General features: G+C 44.6%; 1 protein-coding gene across 2 annotated transcripts in view; it reads right to left on the reverse strand.

Moving 5' to 3' along the window:
- Positions 1-26,528, reverse strand: part of GRB2 (growth factor receptor bound protein 2) — a 69,937-nt gene that overhangs the window by 21,286 nt on the left and 22,123 nt on the right. The window contains exon 3 of one of the 2 annotated variants that reach the window (XM_025197440.1): positions 10,458-10,549. The exons of the other annotated variant lie outside the window; for it this stretch is intronic. Within the exon in view, the coding sequence (XP_025053225.1) occupies positions 10,458-10,460 (3 nt within the window). The 5' untranslated portion in view covers positions 10,461-10,549. The remainder of the gene's footprint in view (positions 1-10,457; positions 10,550-26,528) is intronic. 2 annotated transcript variants of the gene reach the window in all.

A 26,528-nucleotide genomic window follows, 5' to 3' on the forward strand; every position in this document is an offset into this window, starting at 1 on the left:
GAGCTACACCCCCGCCCCTTTTCTCTACATGATCCCTCCTGTACAGGGTATACCCATCTATCCCCGTGGTCCAGTCATGGGTGGAGTCCCACCAGGTCTCCGTTATCCCTATGACATCGTAATTGTTTGCACTGAGCATGAGGATGAGCTCCTCCTGCTTATTCCCCAAGCTCCTGGCATTAGTGTACAGGCAGGCAAGTGCCCCCTGGGGGGCTCCTTCCTTGCACACAGATTTTGCCAGGGCTGGGGCAGGGGTGGGCTCCCTGAAGCGCCGTGATCCGCTGACTTTGCAAGGATTGCTCAGTGGGCCAGCAGTGGCGGTAGCCCCCCCGTCCCCCAACGGGCTTAGTTTAAAGCCCGGTGGAGCAGGTCAGCCAGTCTGGCTGAGAAGAGCCAGGAGCAACTTCAGTGAATATGCTTGCTTAACCGGTTGCTTAACCGCCTTCGTTCCCCCCTATCCTGCTTTTGGCATTCTAGTAACTACAGCACACTGCAATGCTTCAACTAAACCAACCTGTCTTTGTATGTACATGTTATGTACGCGTCAGAAGTCATCTTCAGCAGATGTCATCTCACCATTTAGATGCTAGCAGATGGTCAAGAAAACCCCTTGTTGATACCATGCTGCAGTTAACTTGCATACCCACTGAAGCAGCCATGCCCCCTGAACTCCCTTCTTCTACACAGACCGTTTCAGAGATCCTGCACTGGATTGCCCTCCCTGGAGAGCTGCACGCTCTGTTCAATCTGGAAGAGATACTGGAAACCAAAAGGTCATCAAATAAGCGGGTACTTCCAGAGCTGGTCTCCCAGCAAAGAGCTTCTGAAGTACCCAAAGATAAATTGTGCCAATCCGGGGGATCCTATGCATAAATTCTGAATTGTGGCTGATAATCCAAACTTATTATTCAGTTGTTACTATGGTAACACTACAGCTGCCTCTGTGAAGATGTATCCCCTTTTTGAGCAAAGTGTGTCAGGTCCCTCCCAGGTGAGGAGGAAATACGCTGTTAAATTGCAAATGGGCAGTTACTGAGATGGAAACAGCCTGGGACAATGTACTAGCCCAGACCTAAGTGAACCAGTTGTGCCAGATTAATCTGCAAGGGGCTGGAGTTTGCAGCAATGGAAAGTTACCACAGGCTGAACAAAGAAGCCAGGTGTTAAGGGGGAGGGGGGCAGGGAAGGGAGCTTTAGTGAGACACACAGGAAGCATGAAGCAGGAAAGAAGAAACAGGCAGGTTTTAAGTAAGAGTGGAGGGGGAGAGAGGGAGACAGACAGAGAGATCCAACTGCGAGACCCATCCAGATCAGCAATGCAAGTTGAGCTGCAGAACTTCCCATTTCAGAATCAAACCAGTTTCTGGTCTCACCCCAAAGAGGGCAGAGCGGTGAAGCAATGGAAGCAGGTGAAAAGCCTGGATGCAGGGTTAAATTATTGTTGTCCAGATTGGTGTTCATGCTATTAAAGGGTATACCGTACTGAGCTGTGCTGTGTTTAGAAGTTGCATGCAGCAGTTGTTTCTGTATCGGTTTGCTTACATCAATGTTTCTCAACCTTTTAAGTAGCAAGTACCCCCAACTTCTGAAAAGTTTAATAAGTACCCCAACACTCAATTTTCCAGGGGATTTAATATTTACAGATTAATATGTGCTATATGTTGGAAAAAGGGCTGTGTATATGAGGCCCTGATAGGACAGATGTCTGATTTGGTGTGGGTAGGGTTGCCACCTTTTACACCAGGGATGAACAACTCAAGTATGTACCTAGGCTAGAGGTGATGTTGGCCGAAGGAGAGCTGAACCCAGTGCCACACAAAGCACAGCACACCAAATTATTACTGGAGAATTAAATTTTTTGCCATAGTTGAGAGGAGGAAGGGGCGAGAGAGAGGAAGATGGCAAGAGAGAGAGCGCGTTAGGGTACACACGTACCCCTGCCTGTGTCTCATGTACCCCCAGGGGTACGTGTATCGCAGGTTGAGAAACTATGGCTTACATTAATCACAAAGAGTTATCACCATCTCCAAAGATGGAAACTGTAAACCAGAAGGCCCAGTGGGATTCTGCGAAAGGCTGTGCTTAACCTAACTGGGAGAAGTCAAGGACTCGTGCTGATCTCTCTCCACCCTGCCAAATCTCTCTCACCATACCACCCCCTCACCCTCAAGATGCTGGTACCAAAGGAGTCAGAAATAAGTACTTTTATTGCAGCAGTTACAAAATGAAGTAACTGGAAACCAACTTACAGTTCCATATATACACTCAAACTTTTAATAAAACTGAGATGTCACAGGGTTAAAGAGCCCACACAAGCTAGAGAGAGATTTCAAAATGCAGAAAGATGAAGGCACTAGGGCATGTTGCTTTAGACTCTGATTGCACAACTCTGGTCATTTTGCAGCATCCTGCGGGCTGATCTGTGGCAGCACGGAAGAAACCGAAGGCAAAGAAATGATGCCGTTTTGGCATGCACGTTGCAATGCAAAGCAGCTGTCTCGGGACTGCCCACAGAGCTAGTGTTTTCCTTCCCCTCTCACATCTGCAGCGAGCACCTCCTTGTAAACAACCGCTGCCTACAACACCCTGGTTTTCTCACTGGCTCCTTGAATGAGACCCTTCTGTGTCTCCTGGGACAACACTAACCTCGAGGCAAGTCCCAACATAACAATAGTCTATGGGGGGACCCATGCAATTCCTGGCTGGCTGACTACTGCCCTCCACTCACCTAAAAACGGCACCTCTAGCTAGGCCCAATACATCCTAGAATTTTGCAGCCACAGCCTGTGCCCTTATCACAGAATGGTGGTGCAAAGTTTCAGCTTTCATTTAAAGTAAGTTGTGCAAAGTTGTACCCTTTGCAAATGCAAAGACAGTAAAGCCCTGAACCAAGAAAAGGCTGAACTGTGCTGTCCAGATGTAAGGCCGCAGACAACCTAAAACAGCAGCTCTGAGAAATATGAACTAGTTCCCATTAGTCTAAATGTGATGGACTTTGAAGGGTAACAACAGAAACATCACTAAAAAAAATCTTATGCAAAATAGTTAAGAGAAATAAACTGGCAACTGGTTACCCCACAACACCAAACACTTTAACTCCCCACCACTACCTCTCAAAATGAGCAGAGGCATTGCTCTAGGCTATATTTCTTACAATACCATTTAATAAAAGTCCTCATTTTGAAAATTGTAAGCAAAGCTGTCATGTGAGATTTTTCTCACCACTTTCCAGCACCTTAGAGCTGCAAACAGTGCTTCCCGACTCCTAACAGCTTGCACAAGCCAACCAAGCAGCACGTACAGAAAAGCTTATTTCTGCAGATAAAAATGTTAAACCATAAGCTTTGCTGCTCTACGTGAATGTGGCACTGGGAACCTGCAAAAAATGGGAAGCCCAACCCCTGCAATCCCCACAGGTCGCGCTGCGAATTCCTGCTTTTTGTGCAAGTTCAATGCAAACCCAAGATTCCTTCACAGCCAAAACCCCGTCTGCTATTGATCTAGTCGAATTTGAGAAAAAGTAGCTGTGCCTTTTATGCTGAAGCATTTGTACACGAGGAAGGAGGAGGAGGAAGGATATTTTTAGCTGTTACATTTGAACACATACTGCCACTTGATGGCCTCATTCTGTAGTTGGCCCTGCATTACTGCCACACCGGCTCAACTGCTGCCTGTTACTTTCCCAGTTTGATAATAGATCTCTTATCAGAAGCCCATCTGTCCTCATGGAAACAGAAAAAAAAGCTTTGCTGAATGGCTGCATGACAAGAAAGCCCTGATGACATCCCTGCTTTAACAGCTTGAGGAAAATACTCTGATAGATCCCCACTCCTACAGCCAGTGAATATTCCCAAGAATTATGGAATTGTGGAAAGGAAACTTTTTGACAAGCCACTGGACACCAACCTCCAACAGTCACAAAACGCAATCTGTGAATTTGGAGGTGCATGCACAGAAATGACCAACCCTCTAGCTGCTGTACAAGTCAGAACAGCCATTTTAAACGTTCCCAGACTCCCACGTTAGGATACACTGCCTGGGGGTGCAAAAAAAGTGACTCTGACAATGCAACTGCAATTTTGGTTTTGCCAGGGATTGTTTATGCTCATGTACAAAAGGTAGATTGGGAATAGTAAGAAAACGTGGATGCAAATATTAGTTGCCCCAAAACTACCAGTGTCCCAGCCTGTTTTAATTGAGGTTAGCAAGAATGCTACTATGACAAATTAAAAAAACTACAGTGTCAGGCTCATTTAGGCTAGGGACAGAAGTTGCACAAAAAACCAGTTTAAGTGAAGTAAACTGGTTTAAACCTGTGACAGAACAGAAGTTCAGTACACATAAACCAGTTTCAAAATGGCTGAAACTGGTTTAAGATAAACCTGGTTAATGCAGTATCAGACCCAACTGATTTTGGTCAAACCCGTTTATGAAACTTCTGTCTCAGACCCCTTCCTGGTCCAAATTAATCAGAGTCTCCTAGCATCCCAGAATTATTTGCAGCCCTGGGCTAGGCTGTGCTGTCTGCTCCAGAAAGCAGGGCTGGCCCTGCCCTTCTGCTCCCTAGCTGAGGGCTCACTGGCCCTCCCCAGGCAAACCCTGGCTGGGGCCTTGGGCTCGGAAGGGGGGTTAAACTCCCCTTCCCCCACATATGGAGCTGCCCTGCCCCACTTGCTTACTGCTGGCTGTGACTATGGACTACAAATCCCAGAAGCACCTGGAAGCAGGAAGAGGAACTGATGAGCAACCCTGCAGAATCCCACTAATGTGACTCTGGACTGCAAATCCCAGGGACCTTAGGGGCAGCAGGAAGAGGAAGTGAACACACGGCCCATGCTGGCTACATGCCAGAGAGCCATGCTCTAGCACCCCCTGACTTCTGGCTTGAGCCACTGCAGGCATGTGGGTGTATTTCCTGAATCAAAAGTGAATGTCTGTTCATTTGCTTATTGGTTTAATCTTTGCACTTTGAATGGATTCAGCCTCAGGCTTTTTGTGTCTGTACTTTAGCCTTAAGATCAGGGTGAAGCAAAATGTTTTCCACTGTATCATCTACAAAGAACTACAGGTGCATTGACACTGAGCGTGTATTCTTCATAAAGACACAGAATGTGTCGCACCCCTCACTGGAAGCCCTGCAAGGTGACAGTTTATCCCACAGCCTTACTGGGAAAAGACAGTAGCTGAAACTAGGATGCAAGTCTAAATGCAAAAACCTACCAACTTAGCAGAATAATAGGATGTATTTTACTGCTTCAAAACCATATGGAACTGTATACAAGTTAGTCAACCCCCCAACTTGCTACAGAATTGTACAGTAGAGTCAATTATGCAGAAAGTCAATTAACTGGAAGGCTTTGTATTAAAACCATCAGCCTACAGTTGGGTTTTTGCTCAATGGCAAGAAAACTATTTATTTACCAGTGCTTTAAAATTATAAAACATTACACAGTACCATACATTTATTTTTACAATTTGCTGTACGGTACAGTAATGAAAGTATTCAGTACTTCATGCTGTAGGTGTTTGATTATTTGAAAAAAAACAAAAACAAAAACAAAAACGATTATCCAGAATGGTGGCAACACTAATTATTCTGGACATTCAATGTTTTACTGTACTTCAGAACCTCAGTTTCCTTAAAGAAAGAAAAAAGAAGTGGCCTTATGAATAAGAAGGTTTCCCAACCATGGAAAGTAACCAGTTCCTGGACTTGCAAACAGCCTGCAATAGTAAGTTTTTGTCAGGACCCAGGGCAGCTGGCCAGCAGCTCTCCCTGACTCCCACCCGGGCAGATAAGGGTCCGTCAGGCAGGTACTTGTGATGCTTGGAGTGGAATTAATTAGGAGGACGCTTATCGGTTGCAAAGCAAGATTATTTACTTACTCCATCAAGGTGGTGAAAGACGGAGGTCAAAGATACTTGGTTAGTTACAGCTTAGGGTTCGTAGGTTGGTCTGCATAAGTAAATCAGTTCGCAAAACTGGTCGGGCAGAATTGTCAGGTCGGGGTCGTCGATTACGTCTGAGAAGGTCAAAGACGGGGGGATGAACTGGCAAGTGATCAAATTGCCGGTTTTCTCTAACACCTATGTCAGAGGTCTCCAGGTGTATACGGAGTCGCTCTTCCCCGACTACGCGGAAATGCAGCGGGGTTTTGTTTGTGTACTAGCCAATTGCTTTTCGCCACGTCATAAATTTAATTAGAATCGCCAATTATCTAGCCGTCTTCGCTAGGGTGTTATCATAGGGTTACTCCTTGTTTTCTTTGACCAATTATAATGATTTATGTACAGCACAGAAGGCTAAGTTCTATTTCATGTTGGTGTCGCAGTTATAAATTTCTTTTTGACATGCGCAGCAAAAAAACTGTTACTATCTTCTTGTTAGTTAACTCTTAGTTAACCTAGTGCAGACTAAAACTGTTTTTGATTAATATATTTCTTGCTTGTGGCATGGGCAGTACTTAATTTGGTTGTGACAGTTTTGAATGTTCCAAACTACTCAATTCCTTCATAGAAAGGATATTTTTCATCAACATGAAACATTAAACCTCAGTGACTCAGAGGAAGAAGGAAGGACTGCCTAGTTAGTGTCTCTGAAATAGTTGTGAACCATCTTTCTCTACTTCCCTTGCTTCATTCAGCCCAGGCAAAAACCCTACCCAATATTTAAACTACCCACTTTCCCCTGTCAACTTCTATTACAGCATTAGTATTTTGTACTGAGAATTCCCATAGCTAAACGGAAGATTTGGGGGCAGGCCAGAGATTAAGGCACATGGAACTACTAATATTTGTTAGTTCAATAAAGCTTGATTTGCATTTTGAAGTTATCTGAGCTCCCGTGATAGCTCCAGGTGCTGCCCAAGAGCGTCACTAAATACAGAGAACTCAGAGATTTGGCTACAGATCTGCTCTCCGGGCTCAAGACTGTGGAAAGAGAAGCAGAGAGCAACTGAAAAGCTCATACATACCACCTGTTTGTTCATCACATGTGGTTATGGTTCCCCCTCCTTTACAGTGATGTTATCTAGTCTGAGTACAGTGACAAGGCAGCATATTAAGAACTCTCACCTGATTTAAAAAAAGAAGAGGTCTAAAAAGAAAACCCACAGCAATCAAAAAGACAGGAGTTTTTCCAAGTCCAGAGGAGCAAGCAATTGTTACAGATAATCCCAGCCATGTCACACAGAACTGAATTTTTAACCCAAGCCACTCATTCTCCTGTGGAATCATGTGTAGGAAGGGACCGTCAAACCTGGTGACTTCTGGTCTCTGGATCTTCCCAGCACACAAGACAGGTTCAATCCTATGCAGGAGGGTTGACATGTAAAGCTTTTTTTCAGAGAGGGGCGCAGTCCAAAAAAAGACTGGGTCAAATCAGCACTGATACAAGCGAGCACAACTTCCAATAACTTTATGGGGAATGGCACCTGAATACAACACAGCTAAATACACCGTTTTCTTCTCTAAAACTAGGCAGCACAAACTAACTTCCTAGCATACCAAGATTTACCTTTATTAAGGCCTTTCTATCAAAAAAACCAAGACAGACATTACCTGGTGATGGAAAACTATTCATGTATATGTCAATACAACCTTCTATTGAGGATATTATGGACAGCAAAGTCTCTAAACTAATCCTCTTCGTTCCAAGTTTCTAAGCCTGTCAGCATTTAAACTGACAATAAGAGAACACAGCACAGGAGGAAACAGCGCCTTGTCAGTACAAAGGGCAAAGAGCACATCAAAACCGTATGCCAATTCTAAGCAAGTCCAATCATGCTATAACCAAGAAACAGAAAACTTCCCCATCCTTTGGTTCCTTTCCACTGTGACACACACAAATGTGGTTGATGCCAATCAAGTGAGACTGAATGTCCACAACATAAGGAGAGAGCTAAACAGCCAATAAGAGAAAGATGGCTCAGCAGTGTGCAACTTCCTGCATATGTTTTATATGTTTTAGGCCTTTCTTAGCATCTCAAAACAGTTTAAACCATACTACAACCTACTGGAGAAGGAAACAGTCCAGGGGTGGGCAAAATGTGGCCTGGGGGCTAGATGCAGCCCGCCAGGCCATTCTATCTGGCCCACGGGGCCCCTAAAAAAAATTTAGAAACTTAATATTTATATGCCCCTGGCTGCCTATCATGCAACCCTCGATGGCTTGCCAAAAACTCAGTAAGCGGCCCTCCGCCCAAAATAATTGCCCGCCCCTGGAATAGTCCCATTTTACCCAAGCTTGGATGCTGCCAGCTAACAGGAAGACTGTGCATCTGCTGCTAAGAGTTGCAAAATGAACATCAATGCAAAGGAGACTTGAAACAGCCTTCAAAGAGTAAAGGCTTTTCCTATCAAACTGCAATACCTTCAAGTAGCATTGCTGACCATCTTTAAAAAAAAAAAAAAAAAAATCAATCACACAGACCAATCAGTATGAACAACAAAATGTCAGACCCCCTCACCCCAATATCTTCCTGTCCACCTCTTCATGCACTTCTTCCACCTTCCTGGCCCAATAGTTTAGGCCCCAAAACCCCCCACACTTTGTATGCAAAGAGGGCAGCATTGCTACGTGAACTGTGGGCATGATGAGCCTTGCTGCTTTCTGGTGAAGGCTTATCTTAAGTATTGACTGTTCTATGTGGCGCACAGTTCACTGCAGTAAATGGTGCTGACATGAGAACTGAAGTCCAAGTTAAACCACTTGCAATAGTCAAAACTGATTTTAAATTTTACACGGTACCTTTTGAAGTAACTGTCTTGATTAGATGGCACTGCCCCTTGACATCTTCCTCATCTCAGAACCTAGCCAACTCTCTCCTCTGAAGAAGCCCATTATACTGGTCAGCAACAATATATAAAACAAAGCTGAAAGTTACTGTAAACCAGGGGCAAGCAATTATTTTGGGCAGAGGGCCGCTTACCGAGTTTTGGCAAGCCATGGATGGCCACATGATAGGCAGCCAGGGGAAGATAAATATTAATTTTCTAAATATTTTAGGGGCCCTGAAGGCCAGATAGAATGGCCTGGTGGGTGACATCCAGGGAAAAATGAGAGAGTGGAAGTTACAGATTTCTCCAAAAATTACTTCCAGGGACACTCTCCCCCACCTGGGTATAAGCATAAAATGCTCTGTAAGGATATTTGTGAATATGCTGAAATAATGACCTGAACCAAAGGAAAAATGGGAGGCAGTTTTGTAATTCTGTAGAAAATATGTCCTTTTTAACTGTGTGAATTAGGGACAAGTTGCAAGCACATTTCCACAATTTCAGGGGTAAAGTGTGGAACAGAAATAGATGTTGTCCAGAAGCTCTACCATAGGTTTAACCTACACCAGCCCTTCACTAACATGTTTCATCCTGTCATCAATGCAGCTCAGCATTTTATCTGCACTTATAAGTAGTCTACCCCTTACAGAATCTGGACAGAGTGGCAGAGGCATCAGTGGTTGCGGATGTTGTTTATGCTTCGAGCCACGGGTGGAGGGTCCAAGAATGAGAAATATTAGAAAAGAAAGGTGAGAATAAACAGAGTCAGCAGGGAGGCTGGCAAGGCTGCTAGCATGCAGTAAAACAAGGATTAATATGGCAAGCTAAAATAAAAACACCCTCCACAGAACTTTGTAGTAGTAGTCACTAATCCATTTTCTCCAAACAAGTTTTTCTTGTACTCTAAAGGTTCCCACAATTGTCCTTAAACTAAGAAAACCCTAAAATAAATTTTCAAGCTAGGTACCAGAGATAAAATACTACGCATAATTGTTATAATTTCTATGATTTTCAGAAACAACTAGCTCTTGGCTGAAGAGAACAGTGAAGTTTCATTAGTGATTTGATTAGCTATAGAATAAATACATAAGAGATTCTTTACCTCCAATAGCCTGGTTCCTAAGCATACAAAGCCCCATATCACTCTGCTAACAAGAGTGATCCTTTTAAAAAAGGAAGGGGAATATTGTTTTTCTCTAGAAGCTAAGAGCTGGTTTACTGTGACCAAAGTCCTGGATCAGCTGCCTTTTATAACTAACTCAGTCTTCAGGATGTTATCACGGAAGCAGAAGACAAAACATCCTTCCTTAATCTCAAACCCAATCCACATTTAATTGTGGAACCATTGAAGATTGCAGCATTTCCCTAGTTTGCTGTTATGCAGAGTAGATTACAGTAGACTCGGATCCTGGTCAGATGATCACTTGTCTAACATATGCAGTACCTCTCCCTACACTGAGATTTCAAACAAATCAGTACAAACTTAACTGATTTAAAAGCAGGTTACCAGAAGAGAACATACCTGCTACTTGCACAATGACCCAGAAAACTTCTGTGCCTTCCAGAATGTGCAAGCTGCATCCAGCTGTCCCTTTAACTTCAGAGGCATGGATACCAAACACAAAGACAACATATTTGCTATCACATGTTTTTAGAATATTTAAACAAGCACAACTGACCATAACTTCTTAGAACAGCCTCTAATGAAATGGCAATGCTTTTGTAAAACGCTCTTGGCAAAACCTCTGAGGAATGGAGGATGAAAGTCACTCTGCCAGAAGGGGAAAAAAAGGAAAAAAAAAGAAACAGCTATCAAAAACATTCCAGCAAGCATGTTTTACACTTCCACTCCAGTCCATGAGACGAGACTGCAGGAATACTAACAGTAGTCTTGTGGCAACTCACAAGAGTAAGGAATCTTCCATTTTGCAATTTCCATTTAGCAAAAGCAATTGTATTGGCGGTCACAAAAAGCCAACACTTGGTGGCATGTGTCAGAAATAGGACAGTTGAGACAGTGAGGGACAAAGGTCTACGACCAGCATAGGACAGCTACAGTGGCGATTCAGTCTTAGTACCTGGCCTCTTACTACACTGCAATACAAATGAAGCAGGTCAGAAATGGGAAACAAAAAAAACAAAAAGAGCACACTGTCCATCTTCTGTAAGTAACAAAACAGAAGCTCAGTGCCCATAAACCAGTTTCAAAATAGATGAAACTGCTTTAAGATAAGCCTGGTTGAATGCTGGATCAGACTTAACTGATTTGGGTCAAACCAGTTTATGAAACTTCTGTCCCAGATCCCTTCCTGGTTCAAGTTAAATCAGTCCCCCAGCATCCCAGAATGCTTTCTAGACCTGAGCTGGGCTGGACAGTGCTGTCTGCTCCAAAGGCCAGGGCTGGCCCCACCCCTCTGCTCCTTAGCCAGAGCAGTGAGGACTGGCTGACAAGAGGGGAAGGGGGAAGTTTGGCTGTGGATGCAGCCAGTCTACCGGGGCGGGGGACGGACACGACTGCCCTCTCCCCAGGCAAACCCCAGTTGAGGTCTGGAGCCAAGGGGGGGGCGCTAAACACCCCTTCCCCCACTCAAACTTAATGCTGGCTGCAACTGTGGACTACAAATCCCAGAAGCATCTGGAAGCAGGAAGAGAAAGGGATGAGCAACTCTGCAGAGTCCTGCTCCGATAATTCTGGACTGCAAATCCCAGAGACCTCAGGGGCAGCAGGAAGAGGAAGTGAACACAGAGCCAGAGAGCCATTCTCTAGCACCCCCCAGCTTCTGGCTTGAACCACTACAGGCCTATGGCTGCATTTTCTGAATCAAAGGTGTCTGTTCACTTCTGTTTCAATTTAATATCTGTGCATCTTAGACTAACCTGCAAAGACTGAATCAATTCAGCCTCAGGCTTTTTGACAGTCTGTACCTAGCCCAAAAGTGTACATGGGCATACACGCATTGTTGTCCACAAATCATACTCAAGTTCTAATGCTAGATTTATGAAGTGGAAAAAAGCCCATCCTCATTATACAGGATAAAAAACACTTAAGGATTTACCACTTTATTGCTAATCCTCTGGGATTTGGGCCTAATGCAATGTTCTTACACTCCTTAAACACCTCAGCAAACCTGAAGTCCCTATTTTACAAAGTGGAAGAAGATGCAAGTTAAGCAATTTGCCTCAAGTTATTCAGTGACTAGCAAAACCAAAATGAGAACTTGGGAATTCCTAGTTATAGGTCCTCACCCTCACTAAACCACATGTTTCTTATGCATGAGAAGCAGTCACATGGTTAAGTAACAAATTAAACCATGCCTGTGTTCCAGTTAGAAAAATACAGATATAGCAGTGGCCAATATCTCTTAAAACATCACTTAGTGCTTCAAATGTCTTTTCACATATCCTAGCATTCCTCTCCCCAGGCTGATCTGCCCCCCCCCCCCCCCAAAAATACAGGGATCAAGATATGTTTCTCTTTCACTCCACATGTGCCACAGACTCATGTTTCTTAACAAGTGCATTTCAAATGGCATCTATCCAAAACAACCCAGTAAGCCTTCACACCTGATGCTCCAGGGAAACACCCTCTACTTCAGGCTTGTCCAACATGCGGCCCGCCAAGCCATTTTCTGAGGCCCAAGGTCCCTCGCTCAGGACAGGCAGGTGGGGGAGGGGAGAGGAGCTGTTCACCCCCGTGGGGCCGGGCTCATCACGTGAGCCAGGTCCCGCCGCCGCCGCCCCAAGGGCTGCGCAGCACAAGGCTGCCCCAGTCACGCCTGACGGGACGAGTTGGGGACAGCGCCTGCCTTTACTTCTCTCCGGCTCAGCCCCTCGCCCCTGGCATCCCGCCCGCCTCCGAGGACCCGCCAGCCTCGGGGCGGGAATGAGGTGCACCTGGCGCAGGCAGTCGGCAGTACAGCCCTGGGGGGGCCGTCGGCAGGCGGGGTCCTGGCATGACTTCTGCGGGTCAAGGCAGGGGGAGAGCCAGTGTCTGCCGGACCCCGCGCTCCAAGCTCGCAGCGCTAAGGCTGCCGGGGCTGTGTGCGCGGGCACCACGGTATGGGGGGCCGTGTGGGCAGGCAAAGGGCTGCGGTGCAGCGGCCACCTCACTCCAGCCCCACCTCGGGCAGCGCCGGCTCGTGAGGCTGTGCTGCTCAGGGGATGGGGATGTGGTGCTATTTATTTCTCCCCTTCAGTCTCTGGGGCAGTAGCTGGCTGGATGCAGAATGGGTCCCTCCTGCCCCTGCCCACCAGCAGCTACCATGAACCTTGCAGTAACAGGCAGGTGCAGTAGGGCTGCACAGGCAGGGTCTCTCTGGCCCAGGACAGAGGGTGTTTGAATAGGGCTCACCGGCCCATTGGGTGATAAAAAGTTCATGATCCGGCCCCACATTCAAAAAGGCTGAACACCCCTGCTCTACTTGCTCCTCTATTCTGTCAGTCACCCTCTTTCTAGGGAAGGGCTGAATGATGGATACAAGGTAAATTCCTATTCAGCTGGAGAGGGTTATGATTGAGTGACATCAGGCTCCCTGAAAGGTGCTTCCTAGTAATCATGCTCCAGCTGCCTGTAAACATTTAAAACATAAATACTATATCACACGTTATGGAGTAAAGTCCAAGTTTGTTCATGCATTTTGGGGGAGCAATCACATGTAGGTACATGCAGAGGACAGACTGTCAGGAAAAGTTTGAGATGTAATCTAACCACAGTCATTGATCCTGGACCAACTGCTTAGCCCCCCCGTCTCTTCCTCATGATCACTGTTTGAAGGTGTATTTGCAAAATGCTTCTTTGAGCTAGTTCACAGACAATTTTAATGGGCCAATAAGCCTTGCATTCGTGGCTTTTGAAGCGTCTAGAGGAATGACTTTAATCAATTGGGAAAAAGGGTCTGAAATGGAATGAAGTTCAATGTATGTGAAATACCACATTTAGGAAGGAACAATCGAATGCAAAATACAAAATGGGGAACAACTGGCTAGGCTGCAGTACTGCAGAAAAGGACCTGGAGATTATAGTGGACCACAAGTCAAATGAGTCAACACTTACAAAAAGCTAGCAAAGTAGCTTACTGGAATGTCAGAAGCAAGTTATGGGAAATGATTCTTCCACTTCATTCAGCACTGGTGAGACCTGCACTTGGAAGACCGAGCCCCATTTTGGGTACAGTGCTTCAAGACAGGCATAAGGAAAGGTTGGATGAATTAAAATTATTCAGTCTAGAAAAGAGGGTGCAAAATACAAATGCCAGAAGGCTGATTTTAAAGAGAATGGTGATCAATTGCTCTGCAGCTGTGAGAGAGGACAGGAAATTAGTTTTTCAAGCAGTGTCTAGACAGACTTCTATTTGCCCTGGTTTAGGAATGGTGAATCCTGTTTTTGTACAAAGGGTTGGACTAGATCAGTGGTCTCCAACCCTTTTAAGTAGGAGATCACCTCTGGCATTTAAAAGCAACCCAAGATCTACCATATACTGTCATCACCCCTCCCCTTCCCTGCCTAACAGCAGAGGTGACCCAAGCAGGGTGTGGGGCCCTGCCCCCACTCTAATCCCACAGGCCCCAGACCTGAAGAAGCTGCCTCCGCCATCAGTAGCATTGGCCCCCGGGGGGGGGGGAAGCAAGCAGCTGGATGTGGAGCTACCACTCTGCCTGGCTTTGTGAGGCCCCACTCAAAGTGTGGGGCCTGGGGCAGTCACCCTGATTCAACCCCTGCCTCCCAGGGACAGCCCTGCCTAGCAGGCAAGTCTGTGGGGAGAGAAGGGGGGGTGTAGATCAAGGCAGAAAATATTATTTGGGGGTGTGCCTCCCCAGCAGGCAAGTGCCACCTGGCTGGAGCCCCATTCAACTTACCCCTATTCCTGCCTCTGTGGCACTGGCCCTTACCATGGGGGCTTAGATCTAGCCCCCTTCCCTTCCCTTCCCCATGGACTGACCTGCTTGGCTGGGGTGCACATGTGCATGCATGTTGGCACTCAGCCCCCCACCCCAGCCTCGAATCGACTCCAAGATCTACCGGTGGATCGAGATCCGCTGGTTGGCGACCACTGGACTAGATGATCCTTGAACTTGTTCAACCCTATGGTTCTATAAATTGCAACAAGGAATGTTTAAGTTGGAAAGTTCTTTCCATTATCTAACTGTGAGGGTGCTTAGACCAGGGGTGGGCAATTATTTCAGCTGGAGGGCCGCAAGGATAGCCCCGCTCCCTTATCACCATCTTGGGATTGGAAGCTCCCACGCCTCTGACCTTTGCCACCAGAAGTCCTTCCCCTTGTCCCCAGAAGTTATCCTTTGGGAGGGGGCTTTGCTATCTTGGAACGTTTGCCATCTTGGAGTGGAAAAATACCAAATCATATGTTGTAGTAGACATTTTATTTTTAGTGTTTCAATTTTATTAAAGATATATATTTTTGTCCTGAATTGTGTGTTTGCATAGTGTACATAGAGGCAATTGCATTATAGCTCAAAATACAGTCTTACTCTTGCATACTGTGTGTGGGGGGAGTGTGTGGTTGTGGCATGTGGGGGGGGGTGTATGGGTAGGGTGTGGGAAAGGATGTGTAGCTGTCTGTGTGGGGGAGTGTGTGGGTAGGGTGGGGTGTGCTCCCCACCATGGGGCACAGCTCCCACCACCAGCAGCACCAGGCAGTGGGCCCTCAGGATGCTCATGGCCCGCACCGGCAGAGCAGAGCCCCCAGCTAGCGTGTGGCTCCAGACAGCTCTGGAAGCTGCACGTGGCAGCAGAAAGCGGGGCCAGGCTCACATGCAGTTCTTGGGACTCGGCCAGAGCTATGCACAGTGGGGGTGGGGGAAGCCCCGTGTGATGAAGCAGGCAGCCTGGCCCTGCTCCCTGCCGCCAGCTGCAGCTTCCCGTTGCCACCCCCGCTTCCTTACCCGCTGCCCAGAATACTGCAGCAGGGACACGAGGAGCCGAGCAGTTCCTCGGGCAGCAGCAGCAGCAGCAGCAGCGGCCCCCACCCAGAAGCTGTGTGTTGGCCAGGGCCCTCCCACGTGAGTGCAGCACATTGCCCCGGTGGGTGCGGGAAGGGCTCAACCCCATGCTGAGTGCAGCAGGGGCAGGCAGGGGGCTAAGCAGGATACAATTAAAATTGGTGGGTGCCCACCTGTGGGCCAGATTAAAATCGCCTGGAAGGCCGGATCCAGACCACGGGCCATATTTTTCCCACCCCTGGCTTAGACCCTGCAACAGTTTACCCAGAGAGGCTGTGGAATCAACACTGGAAGTTTAAGTGCAGGTTAGATAAACATTTGTCTGAGATGGCTTAAGGAGGGATAATCCTGACTTGAGCAGGGGTTGGACTACATGACCTCTGGAGGTCTGTTCTAGCCATTTTTTCTAATTTTGTAGATCCAAAAAAGTTCTAAGTGACTGGCACATCCCTACGGTGCCAGTTTTAATGAACACAGACCTAAATTCAGCACATATTCTACCTTTAAAAGCTTTTAGTTTCAAGGACCTCTAACACGCCTGCACAAATCCTGAAATGTCAGTGAAACAGGTTTAGTGTCACAGAAGTTTGGCTCTATCTATACTGGTATAATAGTGGACAACTACACTGGAACAGCTGATGTGTGCTCCCAGGGAGGAAACCCCTTTTTCCTCCTTAAAATGGATCCAGGTTGGCTGTCCTCAGGGTGACTGCGCCACACAGGCATGCACATAGTTCTGATTTTGAAGCTGAACTTTTCAGAAAATGAAAGCAGAGGCTGAAGCCTTGTTCTGTAGCTCTTACACATCAAAGACTCCATAAAACAAATGTTTGACTAGGCAGGGCTTTAGCGGTTGCACTTGCAAAAGTTCTGTTCAGGCACTGAACTGAATGAACTAAGAAGTCTTCAGTGGGGAGGCCCAAGGAAGTACTGCTGCTTCAAAAGTAAGAGAGAAGAGGACGGACCAAACAGGACGGACCAAACATCAGGAATTTTTAGAGGGAAGGTGCATGGAGGCAGAATGTGACAGATGCCAATTTCTCCCCTGCTAATATTAGAATGGGAGAAAGCATAACAGACAAGAAAAGGATCCAGTACTTTCAACATACTGTCCAGTAGCAGGGCTCCACAGAGAATTTGTGATTGGGGAAGAGAGGTGGAAGAAAATATTGACATAACTGGTAGGAGGGGGAAGTCAACCAAAGCCCACACATTTTTCTTCTGGACTGATAGGTTGATTGCTTGGCTAAGAGTGCCAAGACGATTCTTCCAGGCTCCACAGAAAGATACACAATTCATGTTTCTGAAAGCCATGACCTCCAATTGCTGCTAAGAAGGAAAGATGCTTCCTTCCAGGTCAGCTACCCAATTGGGTCAGTCCTGATCCCAAAGGCAGACAGCTGAAGGTCTCCCTCAGAACAGAGAACAAAATGCTTGTCTTGCACACAAGTCATGTGTCATGTTGGGGGGTGGGATCTAGTTCATCACAATTAGAAGGGGTAGACTGATAGAGCACCTCTCTTTGGTTTATAATACAAGTGATAGGCCTGCTCTCAGTCCTCTTGATTGGTTTGTTTCTCTATATCAGAGATTCCCAGTCTGTGGTACACTACTACCAGTGGTCTGTGTTAACATATTTATAATAATTACTTTACATGACAAAAATTTGCTGGTGGTACTTAAGGTAGTATCATTTTAAATTGGTGATGGGAATCTGCCAGAGTTTGGGAACCGCTGCTCTAAATGACACCTCATCAACAGGCATGGTAAAGCAGTAACCCCCGCTTCCTCCCACACGCTGATTTGCAGCTATGCACAGATGGGGAAGACTAGCACTTTATTGTTTCAGTGGCTAAAAACTAGACTTCATTAGACACAGACCATAAGACTCCAACTTATCAAAGCAGAGGGTTTTGAGATGAGACTTTCAGCTGCAATTAAACACTGGAGCTTTCTTATTCTCTTGCACATTTAATACCAGGCATGTTTTTTGGTCAATCCCTACAGCATGCACAATTATACATACAGCATTTGAAAGCATTCAGGAAGGAAAAGCCCATGTTCCACTACCTAGAGACAGCTGCCCCAAGTGTCATCACTATTCTGCTCAGTTATCCGAGCTGAGAACTTGGATCATTTTGGCCAATGAAACCGAAGCCTGGCATTTCCTGTTAGCACCAAAAAGGATTTACAGCTTTAATAACTCTAAATACAGCTATCGCCATTGGAACTGCATTCCCTGACCTGCAGTCTCTAAAAATCCCCCCAATGTATTTCAATTTCCTTTCCAATCAAGCTCAGCGAAGCCTGGCTGAAAGATCACTTTGTTTGAGGGGAGAATGGCAAGCTGCATTTTTTGTTAAAATTAGGCTATACAAGATTTTCCAGGCAATCCCTGCAGAGCAATATCAGTTCACTCAAAAGGGAACTAAGAAGTTCCTCCATGAACAATTAACCCAGTAAGCAGCACCACTGCTGTCAGAAAGTGCAGCACCAACTATATCTGAAGCATTTGGGGAACTGTGAAACAGACTGGTATCAGCCACATGATTAGCAAAAAAACCAATGGAGAAAAGCCAGACACAGATGAGCAATAATCTGACCTAACACACTGACAACAGACACTGGAGACACTAACTACTAAGGATTAGATCTTAAATCATAACTAAGATACTGGTGAAAAAATACCTTAACTAAAACAATCTTATAAAATTAATGACTATGTGGATACTCTTGCTGCAAAACTTATGCTGCTTAGTTGAAAACCCCCCACATAATTTGGCAAATTAAAGTGGTTACTTGCCTTCTTGGGCACTGAACTTCCAAAGTCCCATTCACTAGCAGTTGATGCAGGGTCCCTATATTTGTCCTCTAAAGGCACAATTTCTAGGCAAACTGGCTGCAGACCATCATTTCCTGCCTTTGCAAGCAGGACATGACAACTTACGACTCTTCTGTAGTAATGAATAAGCTACATTAAGAGTTTTGCAGGATTGTTCATTTTTAAGAGGTAAGGCTTTGATTTATTTATTTCAAGTGATACCAAAATTAGTGAAGCGCTCAAATCTTATTTCTCCTGTGACATTTTAGAGCTGCTCAGTAAATTGTTTCGTGTCAAGTCCCCATACATCACTATCTCATCTGCCTCTGCTAGCTGCAGAATGGAACAGGCACACTATCAGTAGGCAATTCTTTATTCTTTGCAATTTCCTACCTCTCATTTAAAAAACAAATACTGTCCTGTTATCTAAGAACAAGTTAAAAACATTGCCAACAACTCCACTCACACAAGCAAAACAAATCACCACCACCCAGTGTGAATACACAATAGAAGCAACATTTTTTTGTAAGAAAACAAGTTTTTAAAGTTATTCTAAACAGTAGGAAAACAGTGCAAGTTATGAAAATAAAGGGCTGTCCCAGGAATCACTGGAGAACCTTGCCCTGCCATTGGACTAAACTAGGCTCTTACTCTCATGCTCTCCAAGCTAGAATATTTAACTCTATGGTACCAAAAGCTAACTTAACCAGTGGACTCCAGGCAAAACGTGGCTTGGAAGTTATTCAACCATAGGGTTGAACAGGAATTCAAGGATCATCTAGTGAGCAATAGTGAGGAAGAACTGTTTTATGTTCAATGGGAAAAACGTGCTTTAACGTATGCAATAAAATGAACTTTTTTCTTTAGAATGAACTTGGCCTACAAGAAATAGAGAACCAAGGTGGTGAAAAAGAGAAAGCTCTTCCCTCCCCCACAACCCTGCATTTGAAGTTTTAAATCTTAAGACTAAAGCCTATAAACATATCCATCAGCAGCAGCTCCTTGGCAATGGAAACAGACCATGAAAAGGCAACTACTACTCTTCCAAAAGAAAAAGAAAATCAGATTGAAATGAGTTTGAAATCTATAAGGATACCTGATGCTAAACAAGTTCCCTGTGTATGTTTTAATACATGTTACAGTAAAAACCAGACTTCTGAAGCAATCAAGGAATCTTACTGTTACTTTTACCCCCCACCTACAAACTTTATTAGTCAATCCTACTTTTTTTTAATTGCCTTCCTTCTGTATTCAGGTCCGACTGAGTAGAAGACAGCTTGTTCCATAACCAATACCTGGGACTGTCCAGAAAGAACAGAATTTTCTTCAAAGCTTTGAGACAAAGGCTTCTTGTAAACCTGGAAGTCCACCTGATAAGGTTTGCACTAGAGTGTCTGCAGTAAAACATAGTAGCCCAGAACAAAGTTAAACTATTTCTCTCTCAAATCAAGTCCTAGAAGTTAGCCCTGCTAAAGGAGATGTCACAATCACATTAAAGTAGTTATGCAGCGGGCATGGAAGAGCACGAGAGCGTGCAAAAGCGCTGCAATTTTTTTGAACAGTATTCACTCAGACATGTCTCTCCACCCCCAATTACAAGTCTACCTTTTTTCTAAGTACCAAAATGAAACAGGCTAGAATTGAAGAAGCAGTGCTTCAGGATATACTGAAGTGAGATTACATACTATTTCATTGTGAAGTCTGGAGTATACCCACTTTTTCATCCAATAATAGGAAAATGATCCAGCAAATGAAAGTACCAGTCTCAAGCAAAAAAATCTCTGGTCTGCCATCTTCATAGTTTCTAGGGTCGGAAGGGACCTGGGCAGATCATCTAGTCCGACCCCCTGCCATGGCAGGGGAGGTCCAACCGACCACCGAGAACCCTAGAGGAGCGATACATGTTTGGATTTCTCCTACAGCGTTCTGGACTCACGAAGCGACAGCTTCGAATTTTGGGAGATGCGGGTCAATGGCGATTGGCTTATGAGTTAGGTTTTCGTTATTTAGAAGAACAGGATGATGGATCCTCAACGGTTTCATCCAATTGAGTCCTAGAGATTGCTTAAGTGTATTAGATAAGATCATTAATCTGTTTTATAAGTTTCTGTTTACAGATCCGGGATCCAGAGTGCATGGCAAAGAGAAGCCCTGAGAGGGATAACATCATTGATAGAAGCGAGGACTTGACGTGTGACTTTGCCGTGACGCCTACTGAAGCCCTGATCGTGCAGTTCTTTGTTTTGAATTTAGTTATGTGTATGTTTGTTTATATAGGTTGTTGTTTGATTCGGTCTTTGGAGGATAAACTCCTTGTATTGACAGATTCTGCCTTCAAGAAGGGGGGATATCATAATCCAAGGATCTAATTATGTGTTTATATTGATTATTGTTTTAATTGTTATGTAACTCAATTCCAGGACAGCGAATTTTGTGTTTGTTTGTTTGTTTGTTTGCTCGTTGGACGACTCACAACAAGGTTCCTAAATAGAGTATGTAGCATGTCTGAGTAGAAAAGATGACCAAACGCTCAGCCCACATGCCAGACCAATGCAGAACACGAGAGCAGGTCATGTTCAGCGTGTGAAGAGCTCATGATCATGAGGCTGACCAGCTCGTGATCAGACAGCCTTAACAAATCAGGAGCTGCAGGAGAAGCGTGACTGCCTGGCCAGCAGACACACTCTCTTAACTGTAAATCAGCAGCCTCCTTTGATTGGCTGAAGAGTTTATAAAAGGGACAGCGCGGTAAAGTGCAGGGTCCCGGGTTCCACACAGGCCCTTGGATAGGACTGATCACCCTGTCCAGGAATCCGTGTCCCCATGGCCGAATAGTCATACGAATAGTCACACTCTGGCTATTATTTCACCGAATAGTGAGCTCTCCATCCGCACGTACATCGGAAAAAGCAATTGCTATCTCCTACCTGTCATCTTTAACTACTGCTTCACCACTGTCGTTTTGTTGTGTAACCACTGTTGAAATCTTACTGTAAGTAAACGTTAAGTTCAATTTTACTATCTTCCAACTGAGTCAGTGTCCCTTTCATCCCCGGCCTGTCCATAAGGCGGGTTGGTCATCCACCCGCCCCCCGGTTCGACTGGTAAACCGCCTGGTGAGTGCTCCGGTTACTAACACACCTTGCACTTGTCTGTGTTGAACCCCATCCTGTTCTCCTCCGCCCATCCTTGTAACCTGTCAAGGTCTGACTGTAGCCTTTGACCTGAAGACCAAACACACCACTTATTATAGACCTAAATTTGAAAACTCTCCAACAAAATTCTGATTTTCAGCATTTTCAGATTTGACAGAAACATGCTGAAATCTGAAACGAATGTTATAGAAGAAAAAAAAGTGACTACACTAAAAGATTATGCCATCCCTTTAGCACCCCCTAACTATTTATTGCACTATTTTGGGTGATATGGAGTTAATGACAAATCACCTTCAGGTGCCCTGCTCACTGAAGAGAGTTTGAAGAAGCTTTTCACTTTGGAAATATGACTTATTTTTACTTTTTTTCTTTAATGTGAGCCATGTTATGTAAGGGGAAAGTAACTGCTCATTGCAGTGGAGGAAAGGGTTAAAAATACAGGGCCATTTCTCCGATATAGGAGCCTAAATGTAATGAGATCAAAATAATAAGATTATGGGTAATCTGCCCCCCCCACACACAGCTAAATCAGTTCTAATCTTTTCATTTCAAGAGAGATGGAAAAAGCATGAAAACTGAGAGATCAGGAGGCCAATCTCCTAGAATAAATAGATTTTCAACATTTACCCTGAGTAAATCAATATTTTGCCAGATCCTTGCCTGTCTGATTAATTCTGACAGAAGTCACTGCCTGATGGAGCCAGGCATCTCCAATTCCACAACATTTCTCATTGGTTTTGTATTAAATTTAAAAAAAAAAAAAAAAAAAAAATATCACGTGCTAGAGAATGTCAGACAAAACACAGATGACATCCTACTCTACCCAACACCCAGGGTTGTTAACCACAGATAACTTTTTCACAGACTATCTGAAAACCTTTTACTGAAACACTTTTTTTTTCTGACAAATTTTACACAATGGAAATGTAATCCTTCTGCCAGACCCTAGACTGCAGTAATAAGAGCCAGGTTTAAATTTAGGTGTTTAACATCAACCATAGTAAAAAAAGCTTGGCTGTCAGTACATACATATATTGGTTGAGTTGGCAACCCTGCTCTACTGCAGTAATGGTTTTATACCATGCTGTCCCCACTTCACTCCCAGTTTAGTACCCTCTGACCCTGCATGTGCTGCCCCTCAGCCTTGATGCTCCCAACCAAGCATGGACCCTGACCTGACACCTGTCCCTTCCCCCTACCAGCCCAGCCCTGCAGTTCCATTTCAGCTGCACCACCTCCTCCCAGTCCTGCCCAGCGCCACATGGCCCTACAGAGACCCAGCAGTGTTTCAGGAGGACGATGGGGCAGCAGCAGCAGCATATGGGTAGGGGATCCCCTATGGATGCTCCTGTGGACCCCAAGGCCCCGAGGGAAAGGTTCTTGCAGGATGCTGAGCTGCACTCCCACTCAGGTACTAAATGGCACTGCTCTGATGTCTGTCCTTCAACATCTAGCCTTGTTCAGATGACAGATCTTCAATCAAGCTCATGGTTTAGTTTGTTACCAATGGCTCCATTCTTTTAAAAGACCTTCACAGACAGGTATTTTTAGCCTTTTGTTTTGTTTTTAGATAAAGTAGAGTGTCTGCAAATTTACACGGAGTTGGCAACCCTGTCAACATCGCTCCTCTTTAATTGGAAACAGAGAAAAAAAATCCGTAATTTATTACCATAGTTAGCTCAGCGAACTAAGACATCACAACCTGGCTTTACCCAGCTGGACACTGTTTACCAATTCTCACTACAAAGCAGTTAAGCAACACTAAAATAATGATCGTCACCACTGAATGTGTACTTGCGGCCACCAATGACAAAGTGATCAAGCAGAACAGGTGGCAGTTCATTCTCTTTCACCAAATGGCTATTTTGGGGATTGTTATTTAAAATTAGAGAAGAGGCAGGGTGACACCACCTATGTCTTATCTTTTGCACATAAGAAGGCTGGCTTTTTTCTTTCTTTTTTTTTTTTTTTTGCCAAAACAATAAAAGTCGCATAAAATGACCTCACATATTGAACGATGGCTCTCAGCTCCCTCAGTGAAAACTATCTGGCTATTAGTTAGAGAAACTTGCAACTAGGGAAGAAACAATGAAAAACAAGGTTATATTATAGTGCTAAACAAACACTGAGGTGCCTTTAGGCTAAATAAATTCATTGAGGGAAACCGGAGTTAATTCACTGCATACAGATTTCAAACAAGATCTCTGGTAAGATGACACTATTCAAAGGAAACTTTTCAGCCAGCTAAGTAATCACAGCCTCCCCCCCGAAAGCCTGTATAATGAGTATGGTTGAGAGTAGCCACAATGCTCTTGCTACTGCAGCCTGTAATGTGTACTCCACAGTTGACTATGGAGGAATGAAGAAAAAGGTAAAGAGCCTCATGATCATGTCATTTTTTAATAAGGAAAAAACAACTGAAAGGCAAACTTCTTACTCATCTCCTCGTCTTGAATGGTAACAGAAGTTAGCCACATTCATAGACCTGCTCTGCACAAGCAGTTTCATTGCATGCATGTCACAAGTCATCTCAACCCACAGAGCCCACTCATGGTATAGCCACAGCCATTTAGTAACCAACTGCAGGCACAACCTCAACTAACAGATTGGGTTTGTAACCAGAAGTAGATTTTTTTTTAATTTTTTTTTTTTAAGCCATCACAGCCCACTGCCTTGCTACCCTTGTAGCAGTGTGTTCTAGACAGTTATCCTTTTCGTTCTGCCAGAAAAATATGTAAAACTGCAAACAAAGCAATGCATTTTGGGAAGCCCCACTGCAGGACATCACAGTGGAGGGGAAGTGGTCGTCAGACAAGTTTTACCAGTTCTGTCAAAGTATCCCAGCCATGCTACCAGAGTATCTCCCTGTAATCAGTATGGTAGAAATATGCTAGTTTAGGCTATTAACATGGGGCAATAAACTCTTAGGGCTTTTATCCCAATTAATTTTTAACCATGTTGTATGTGAACCACATTTGTTCAGAGCCAGAAATATTCATAACTGGTTACAAAATGTCACTGGTTGTAATATGAATAGGTCACAAAGAGGGAAATCCATGAAAGACAAGAATATTATTAATGCTACATGCAGACTGTTAATGTGAAACCTTGGTGTGACAAACCCAGCTTTCCAGCATGTGCCTTTAAATACATCCTCAATTTGAAGCCCAGGGGCCAATGAGTAACCATAGCAGAACTTCTCATTTTGGCTCCTGTCCTGTAGGGTGCAAGTTCTGCATTATATGTAGCAAAAACATCTCAGCTAAAGCAGTTACTGGCTGATTTATGTCTAGCAATGTGAAGGAACTGAAGCATACTGCCACTTGTCCTGGCAGCTCTTCAGAGCATGACAGAACAGTTAAAGCACAGTTCCTGTCCTTCTTACCTAGTCACCGTAGAACTACTTCCACTTCCTCTTCAGCCAGGTTCACACAAAAATCAAGACACATACAAGGGGATTAGATCAAATATAATGATCATGACTCATTTCTAACACTGTACTGATAGGCCTGGACATAACAAGAGAGCTCCCAAATCTTTACAGGGGAGGATAATTGTATACATCTAATAAGACAGGAAGGGGCTGGGCTGTTCACGTAAATCAGCTACAAAATATTGGTTCTCTACACTGGGAATGAGATACAACCTGGAAGAACTGAGTACACTTTACTGTAAAATACCAATGACTTTTCTGCTAACATTACACTGCATGAGCAAAAGGGAGTAAGAGATGCCCTACTGGAAAAAGGCATTGCAAGGGTTTACTTTCAAAGGAGATGGTAATGCTGCCACATTCTTGTGCCACAGCTTTAAGAGATGGATAGAACTACAAAGCAGCAAGCCCGCAGTCACACTTACTTATTACAAGATGATCATAGTACTGCAAGTCTGAAGTTCAAGGCACCACTAAAGGAGGTCACAAGAGATACTGGGAATGTGCTTCTCTTGCTTACCCCTCAGCTTCCAAGGCCCTCTGCACATGGCAAAAATTGTTACAATCAAACCCTAATATGTAGGATACAGTGAAAGTCTTCCATATCCAAATTTAGCATGCGTGTGCGCGCACGCACAGTCTGTCTTTTAAGGCAACATGCTGAAACCCTACAATAAGAAAAAAAAGAAGAAAAAAACCCAGCAAGCTTTCAGTGGTTAGATCCAGAATGTAATATCAGGACCCCTGTGTATTCTGCAGCTAAAGAACTTACTGGGAAATCTACCTCTTGCCACAGAAATATGCTCTGGGTATAACTGTTTTTAGCGCTTTTGATTGCAAAGAAAAGGCCATCTTCCCAAGTCTATGCAGAGCACAACCAGTGCAAGCATCTTCCCAAGTCTATGGCGTGTCAGAATAACTACATCTGGAGGTATGCATTTCTTCTCAATGATGTCCAGACACTCCTTTTTCCAAGGGAGGTGGTGCTCTCCCCTATCTTGGGGGTCTTTAAGGGAAGGCTGGATAGGCATCTGGCTGGGGTCATCTGATGCCAGCGCTCTTTCCTGCCTAGCCAGGGGATTGGACTCTATGATCTGTTGAGGTCCCTTCCAACCCTAGCATCTATGAAACCTGAGCAGGACAAATTTAGCAAACAATATTGTTAGCTATGTGTCTCAGAGGCCTATGTATTTGCTAAAACTTCCAGCATCCCTCACCATAACACCTTCTATAATGCAATCATGTGCTGTTGATCCAGATCTTTAGCATCTTGAGGTCCAAAAGCAAGAGTCAAGACATACACTGTACTCAATATCCAATGCACATGTATGAAGGCTACGGGGCCAATTATTTATTTTAATCTTGAATTAATTAAAAAAATCCA

The sequence above is a fragment of the Alligator sinensis genome, unplaced genomic scaffold, assembly GCF_000455745.1.
Source record: "Alligator sinensis unplaced genomic scaffold, ASM45574v1 scaffold400_1, whole genome shotgun sequence".
In the NCBI taxonomy this organism is placed as follows: domain Eukaryota; kingdom Metazoa; phylum Chordata; order Crocodylia; family Alligatoridae; genus Alligator; species Alligator sinensis.